This window comes from Charadrius vociferus, unplaced genomic scaffold (assembly GCF_000708025.1).
Source record: "Charadrius vociferus isolate BGI_N301 unplaced genomic scaffold, ASM70802v2 scaffold54, whole genome shotgun sequence".
Lineage (NCBI taxonomy): Eukaryota > Metazoa > Chordata > Aves > Charadriiformes > Charadriidae > Charadrius > Charadrius vociferus.
Window position 1 is genome coordinate 2815173 of NW_009648350.1, and position 7827 is coordinate 2822999.

A 7827-nucleotide genomic window follows, 5' to 3' on the forward strand; every position below is an offset into this window, starting at 1 on the left:
TCTTAACCCCTGTGAGCAGTCAATGTTTTCCCAATCACGGGAGCATTCCCGGAGCGAGACTGTGTTGCCGGCTGGACTTTCACAGCCCGCAGCTGGAGGGGGGGGCTGCACACAAGCCACGTGCGAGGGCAGGACCAGGCTGTGCCGTGGGGATGTGGCTGCACCTGCAGGTTACTTCCTTGGGAGTGGGGATGGACGTCCCCAGTGGCTGCTTCTGCCTCCATGGAACCAGGGACGGCTGCAGGCTGTCCCCAAACACGCCTGGCCTTCTGCAGCCACCTCTTTGTGTTACCCAGCCTGCCGTGCAGGTGGAGTTAGAGACAGTTTTTAACAGATGTCCCCACAGGGAACCCAAGGACGGGGACGGCTGGGCAGGCAGCTGTAATGCATGCCGGTCTCTCCTTCCCAGGATAATCACAAGCTGTACAAACAAAAACTTGAGGAGCTAACCAAGCTGCAGGATGGGATCTCCAGCTCCATCGCACGGCAGAAGAAGCGGCTGAAGGAGCTGTCATTGTCCCTCAAAAAGTAAGTTGGTGTCCTGCTATAGGGTGGGACGGGAGAGCAGCAAGGATGGGGCTGTTGAACTCAGCTCGCAGCTCTGTCTCCAATACAAATGTTACTGCAGCCTCCCTGAGAGCAAAGTGCTGTGGAGGTCTGGACTCACCCAGGCCTTCCAGATCTTCCTCAGCTTCCTTTTCCTCTGCCCCCATTTGAGCCTTGTTTGCAGCGCAGAGCTGGCAAGGCCTTTGCAGGTAACTTGAACTGCCCCCGATCCCGCACAAGGCTCTCTCCAGCCTTCCTTGAGGAGAACACTTGTCCAGCCTCACCTCGCTCTCATTCCTGCAAAAATCTTGAGCAACACCCCAGCCTGACACAGAGGAGCTCACCCTGCAGATGGAGTCGTGGACTTGTCTCCAGACCATCTTCCCCGTCCTTGGGGTGCCCTTGTCTGAGACAGTCCTGTATCAAGAGCCAGCACGTGCTGTTCGTGTTACAGACGCTATCCTGATGCCAGCGCCTGTGTTTCCCCCCCCAGATGCAAAGCCCACGTGAGTCCCGAAGAGGAGTCGTCCATCCAAGAGACCCAGAACCTAATAAAAGAGAGGCAGAATGTTTTCTTTGAGATGGAGGCCTATCTACCAAAGAAGAACGGGTAAGAGGCGCCTCGTCTCTGGGTGGAACACCAGGTCCTCCCTCCGGCTGTAATGCTGCAAGGCTCAAACCTGCTGTCACCCTCCTCCTGGCGGTGTCACAGCCGTGCTGCTCCCCGAAGGACGCCTGGGCAGGAGCCAGACTGAGCCGCTGCAGCTCTGCCCTCGTTCCCCCTCGCTCCTCTGCCTGCTCGTGGCCTTCGCCTGCCCTTGAACGGTGGCCGTGCTTGGGGGGGAGCCCCGGTGAACGCCCCGTTGCCCATGGGAGGTGGGGTGCGTGCTCGGGCGCCCGTCCCCCTGCCCTTGGGAGGAGATGCCAGGGCGTTTGTGCCAGTCATGCCGCCTGGCAGCTCCGAGTGGAAAACAGCTGGGGACCCGTTCCCAGCCCCGCGGCCTCAGCGGTGGCACGAGAGGGGATGGCTCTGCCTCACCCCCATGGCAGCGCTGCCAGCTCCCGGGCAGGCGTCCGTCCTAATGCGTCTTCTCTCTCCCCAGGTTGTACCTGAGTCTGGTGCTCGGGAACGTGAACGTCACGCTGCTCAGCAAGCAGGCCAAGTACGGCCCTCTCGTCACTGCTGCCGTGTGTTTTGCCTGGCTTGGGATCCCCTTGTCACCAGGAAACAACGACTTCTCCCGGGCTGAGCTGCCACACGTGCAGACACGTGGCTGGCTTGGTCCGCCCGGTGCAAGTTCCCTTCCCGGGCTGTCCCCTCCTTCCTCTCCCAGAATCAGCTGAGTCCTTGACTCCCCCTTACGCTCCTGCCACCAGGCCGGGACGGACAGTTAGCTCTGACAAGCTAAATGGGACCCTCCACCAAAGCTGTGTCCGGGTTTCCCCCGCATTAGGGACTTCCAGGAGAGACAGACTTGCCCAGCCACTGGCGAGCCCCCTCCTTTTCCCTTGGGAAACACCAACGGCTGGTTTTGGCCCGTCAGACCCCCACACACGCTGGGACACTACTGCCAGAGGTGCCCAGCCAGGAGCCCGTGTCCCCCTCCCTCAGTTCCCCAAGCCTCCCCTTGAAGAGCTGAGCAGATGCCAACCTGCCTGGCTTCCCAGAGCCACCCACCAGGTTGGCATGGTTGGGGGGTGACTTAAAGTTGTGTCGCTGCCTGGTTCACTCTCCTCAGAAATATCCAGGGATGAGGTTGGTCCTGAGCATGTCCCACGGGTTCTCACAGAGCATCACTTTTGTCCAGCCAGGTGGGATGGAAGGACAGAGATTTGCAGCAGCCACCTTGCTCCAAACCTGTCCTTGTGCTTCCCTGCAGGTTTGCATATAAAGATGAGTATGAGAAGTTCAAGCTCTACCTCACCATCATCTTACTCATCGTGTCCTTCTCCTGTCGGTTCCTTCTCAACTCCAGGTGAGTCTGGCTTGGGTGCCGGGCAGAGATCTCCTCTCCCATCCTGAAAGGTCCGGAGCTGAACAGGAGATCCTGAAAAAGAATCTGGCCGCTGCCCTGGAGGTGGGGTGGCTTTTGTGGCTGCTGCGGTCTCGCTGTGGCCATGTTGGATGGTGGAGAGGCACATCTCCCTGCCTGTAGGGTGGTTGGGCATCTGTAGCGATGCCTGTCTCGGTGCCTGTGCCCCAAACGTGCGGGTGGTGCCTCTGCTGATGCCTTCACACCGTGCTTTGTTTGTCACCAGGGTGACAGATGCCGTCTTTAACTTCCTCCTGGTGTGGTACTACTGCACCCTCACCATCCGGGAGAGCATCTTGATCAACAATGGATCCAAGTGAGTCCCTTGGGCTCCGTGAGGGGCGCGTGCAGTGAGTTGGTCCTTCTCTGCAAGGGCGGGAGTTGGGACTCATTGCGTAGCTCCACGCTTCCCAAGGGAGCAGCTCCCTCCTACTCGGGGTGTGTAGCAAACCCTGCTAATGAGCTGTAGGATCGGGGCAGGAGAAACTCCCTGTGTGGAGGCGATGCGGGAAGGTGGAGCAGTGGTTGGAAGCGCCCCAGCTCCTCTGGGTGCTGCCTGGACCGGAGGCACTGGGTCCTGTTCCGTGCATGGCCATTTCGTAACCAGCCCTGCTCCTCGCATTTATCCTGGGAGCTGGAGGGTCACTGGTGCCAGGTTGGCTCTGCTCTGCTGGTGTGCGTTTGGGTCTTGATTTGTGCTCAAGACCTGACGCCCCCTTGCCTGTGTCTATTTTCCAGAATCAAAGGCTGGTGGGTTTTCCATCACTACGTCTCTACCTTCCTCTCAGGTGTCATGCTGACATGGTAAGTCTGCGTCCCCTCAGCCTGCTTGGGCTGCGACCAGCTCAGATGAAGCTTCGCTGCCCTAACCCATAGCCATAGTCCTGCTCTGTGGACGTTGGGCGCCAAGAACCAACTCCACGCGTTCCTCAGCAGGCCCAAGCGCCCTAAATGAAAGCAGCCATCAGCACCTCTGTGCAGCAGGCGGGGTCCCTGGGCTGGGAAACGTGAGGTGTTGTGACATGGCGCCTGAGCTGGGGTGTCCCCCTGTTTTGGTGGGAGCCGGGGCGAGGGACAGTGCCGTTGCCCCAGCTCTGGGGCAGGCAGGGCCAGCTGCGTCCCCTCTCAGCCCCACGTTCCCCTGCCAGCATCGTCTCTCCGCAGGCCAGACGGGCTCATGTACCAGATGTTCAGGAACCAGTTCCTCTCCTTCTCCATGTACCAGAGTAAGTGCTGCCCCAGGAGCTGGGACGGGGGGGCTGGCACCGCGGCTGGCCTTGGGTCCGAGCCCGCCCGCCGGGCTCTGCGACACGTGGAGACCCGGCTGTAGCTGCTCACAGCTCTCGCCTCACCTGGGTTTTCCCTCGGCCTCTTTCCACCACCCTGGCACTGGGAGGGTCATCTCAAAGCCAGGCTGATGCTGGGGCTGAGAGCTGATGCCCGGGCACCCCCTGACGGCAGCCACGCTCTCCTTGCAGGCTTTGTACAGTTCCTCCAGTACTACTATCAGAGCGGGTGCTTGTATCGGCTCCGAGCGCTGGGCGAGAGGCACAACATGGATCTGACTGTGGGTAAGCCGGGATCTTCCCTTACTGGTTGTCCCAGCCCAACTGGACCTGCCTTTGCTGCTACTGCAGGGCCCATGGCTGCTAGCAGCCTCCCTCCCAGCACCAGACTGGTGCTCAGCTAACTGGGAGCGGTGGTTTCTGTTAAAGGCAACAGTGACAGTTATTTTTGTTTGGAGGTTGGTTTGACCGCAGTTTATCAGTGGCAGAAATAGTAAAAGCTACAACTAAAGCCAAAGCTCTGAGAGCAGCATCCCATAGGCTGATGCCCATCTCCTCCCGCTCTCCTGGGGCCACCAGCCCATGGTTGGCTCCCTCGGGATGCGAGGTAGCAGCGGGGGTGGCTCCTGGTGCCCAAGCTTCTCCTAAGAAGCTGCTTCAGACATGAAACATCCCTCCAGCACCCCACATACTTGTGGTCTGCCGGCCCCTGCAACAGGGAGTGCTCGGGCTGAGGGACAGCAGCTACAGGTGAGGGCAGCTCAACCACAGCAGCTTCTTCCAGAGGCTCATGTTAGCCAAGGGCTACGAATCCCGGCCGCAGTCCTCACTATGAGTACAAGTGCCCATGGCGAGGCTGTGTTAGCCTGGCAGGACCTTCTCAGCCATGCACGGGGTGGCCACTGAACCTCCCTGCTGGCAACCTCAGGAGCTGGGCTCCACCTGGGCCCCGGCTAGAGTGTTCTCAGGTCCCCATGCAAACCTTCATCCTTTGCAGAGGGCTTCCAGTCCTGGATGTGGAGAGGCCTCACGTTCCTGCTTCCCTTCCTTTTCTTTGGGCAGGTGAGTGCGCACTGACCCTTGTGGGGACCTGCAAGAGGCCACGGCCTCGGGTGGGAGCGGATAGTGCCATATTCCCGGCTGCACTTGGCAGCCTGGACATCACACAGGTCCCCGCAGGCTGCTGCGGCCGTGCCACACGGATTCCGGGGGTGGGGAAATGCTTTGAACAAACGCTAAGCCTTGTCTTTTCCTCCAAAGCACCACCACCTCCACGACTTGGCTAGTGAGATGGGGAGGAGCCGGGGTAGTTCTGCCAAGAGCTCAAACGATGTGCAAAATACAGCTGAGGGGCTGACTCAGAGAACCCTTCCAAAACCCTTCTGAGCTTCAGCTCTTGAGCTGCTGCTGCTGAAGGGCCTGATCTTCCTTGGTCAGTCAGATAATTTAGGCTGATGGATGGTCCGAGGCTTCCTCCTGGCTGTTGGGAGATGTCCCAACTGGGGTCCAACTGAGGTCTGCGTGGGGTTCCCATCCAGAGGGAGCAGCTGGATAAATTTCATCATTGGGGACAAGCCTTTGAAAGCAGAAACTCCCCTAAATCTCCTCTCTCCTGCAGTTCTGGCAACTCTACAATGCCGTCACCCTCTTCCGCATGATCCAGCACCCAGAGTGCAAGGAGTGGCAGGTAAGGGGGCTCCCAGGCAGCTGCCCTGGGGAGGGGGGTGCCCCTGGCAGCCCCTCATGCTGACTCACGCCTCTGCGGCTCCCACAGGTCCTCATGTGTGGCCTCCCCTTCTTCATCCTCTTCCTGGGGAACTTCTTCACCACCCTCCGCGTCGTCCACCAGAAGTTGCAGAACAAGAACAAAGACACGAAGCGGAACTGAAGGGGGGCAGCGTGGGGGCCAGGACTGTTTCTCCCCACCAGCTCCATCTCTCATCCCCATATCCTCGATGCCGTCCGGACTCTGGTGTCTCACCCCATTCCTTGGAAGCCTGTGACAGAGCTTGTCCCAGAAGCTCTGGGACAGAGCTTGGGGCCTGCTCGCAAACAGACTGCGTGTTCACTGTGGCGCTGGATCCAAGTCACTCGCCTGGAGGCAGGAGCGCCCTGCAACCCCTCTCCTGGCTGCCTGGAGAGCTGCTCCCCTTCCCTTTGCCCTGAGGACTTTTACCGGGATGATTCTCCTGGGTTGAGCCCAGACCTATTAGTGCTCCCCACCCTGCTGCAGGCAGGGGGCAGCCTGGGGGGGGCAGCCTGGGGTGCCCAGCTTGGGATGAGGCAGGGTCTAGGGGTGATGTCTGCCTCTCACGCTCCGCTCCTGGGGTGGTCGAGGCTCTTCCCCCATCCCTCCCCAGCCCTGCAGCCAGGGCAGCCCATGGGGCTTGAAGGCAGAGTTACAGAGGCCCTCACATCTCATCGGCTGCGGGCAATCGCTCCCCTTGCTGCCCCCTTTGCTTTCAGGGAGAGCCGGAGGCTGCACACACGTGCTGCCTTCCAGGTTGTGTCATACCCCGGTTCCTCCTGCACCTTCAAGCCGCAGGACGGAGGGGTGGGAACACCATGAGCCTGAATCAGGCTTCACGCTGGAGCTGTGCAAGCAGCACGCTGGTCTTGCATCTCTGGAGGATGCACACGCAAAAATAAAGGGAAGGTGCTGCCTCGGGTTGCTGGAGTGGTCTCAGAACAGTTTGCACGCTCCACAATTTTGGCTCGTCTGGCAGCGGAGGGAAGAAAAACCCTCTCCAGCTGCCCGGTGCGATGGGGATGGGAGAGCAGTGCTATTAGCTGCCAGCTCCCTCCTCCCTGACCCGCACAGCCCCATGCCATGGGCTACAGCCAGAGCTTCGGCTGCCCGAAGCAGGGCCCAGCAGAAGACCGGGGGAAGAGCAGCCCTGTACTACTACCAGAAGCTCCTGAAGTGTTGGAAACCAGCACAGCTGTGCTTCGCTCCAGAGCCATCCACCTGCCACCGCTGTCATCCTCACCCCCCTGCCAGGGCTCAGCGCCCCAGGGCAGGGGCTGCCCCCGAAACCCAGAGTTGCCGCCTGTTCCTCAGGTTTCCTCCTGGTTAGCAGCCATTGCTCCTCCTGCCTCCCTCTTCCCAAGCAGAGGGCGGGCAGGAAGCAAACTACAGAAACAGTATTTTTATTGCAAGGGCAAATGTATTTAAATAATTTACAGTCATTGGAAAGCCTGAAAGTTTGTTGTCTTTTTTTTTTTTCCCATGATTAAATCACAAAGATGTTAAAATAAAAACAGTATTTAAAAAAATGACCGTACACAGCATGAGGGAGGGGCTGGGCACAGGGGAGCTGCCGGCTGCAGGATCCCAGGGAGCAAGCAGGACCCCCCCCACCACCAGACCAGGTCTCTTTTGGAGGGGAGAGGAGCCGCCCCCTCTCCGCTGTGAGCTGGAGCGAAGGGGGGCAGTGGGGGAAAGGAGCGGGGTGCCTGTGGGGTCCTGGTGGTGGTGGGCAGCTCTGTGCCCGGAGCCAGCTGCCAGCCCCACATCCTAGAGATGGCCAAACAGGGTGGGAGGGAGGCAAGGACAGATGGTTGCCCCACGCCGTGCCCTCACACCAAACCCGCAGCGCAGGGGGCCGCTGGCTTCTCCAGCCCTCTGCTGTCCCCAGGCTGTCCGTGCCGGCAGGCCAGGCTAGTCTCCAGCCCCAGGGGATAAGGCAACACCTTGTGTTCAGGGAAGGACCCCCAGAGCTCCCCCAGCACCGTCTGTCCCTCCTACACTACATCAGTTGTGTCCCTGACCTCAAGGCAAACGCTGGTGCCATGAGGTGCTCCCCGGGGTACCGGGGGCACCACGGCTCCTGGACAACAGCCTCAGCTACCCCCACTGCCCCTCTCAACCCCTTCCACCCCCCAGGGTACAGAGCCTGCCCCAGGGAGTTGCTGTGGTGCAGGAGGGGTTGGGAATGACACTGGGGTAGCTGTGGGCTGGG

General features: G+C 60.0%; 1 protein-coding gene across 1 annotated transcript in view; it reads left to right on the top strand.

The window, feature by feature from the left end:
- TMEM120A (transmembrane protein 120A) overlaps positions 1 to 5936 on the top strand; it is a 6245-nt gene extending 309 nt beyond the window's left edge. Inside the window, exons 2-12 of the mRNA XM_009885205.1 lie at positions 410 to 528; positions 1040 to 1156; positions 1650 to 1709; positions 2427 to 2522; positions 2806 to 2895; positions 3318 to 3383; positions 3744 to 3805; positions 4058 to 4150; positions 4863 to 4927; positions 5484 to 5552; positions 5640 to 5936. Coding sequence (XP_009883507.1) covers positions 410 to 528; positions 1040 to 1156; positions 1650 to 1709; positions 2427 to 2522; positions 2806 to 2895; positions 3318 to 3383; positions 3744 to 3805; positions 4058 to 4150; positions 4863 to 4927; positions 5484 to 5552; positions 5640 to 5753 — 951 coding nt within the window. The 3' untranslated portion in view covers positions 5754 to 5936. The remainder of the gene's footprint in view (positions 1 to 409; positions 529 to 1039; positions 1157 to 1649; positions 1710 to 2426; positions 2523 to 2805; positions 2896 to 3317; positions 3384 to 3743; positions 3806 to 4057; positions 4151 to 4862; positions 4928 to 5483; positions 5553 to 5639) is intronic.
- The last annotated feature ends 1891 nt before the right edge of the window (positions 5937 to 7827 follow it).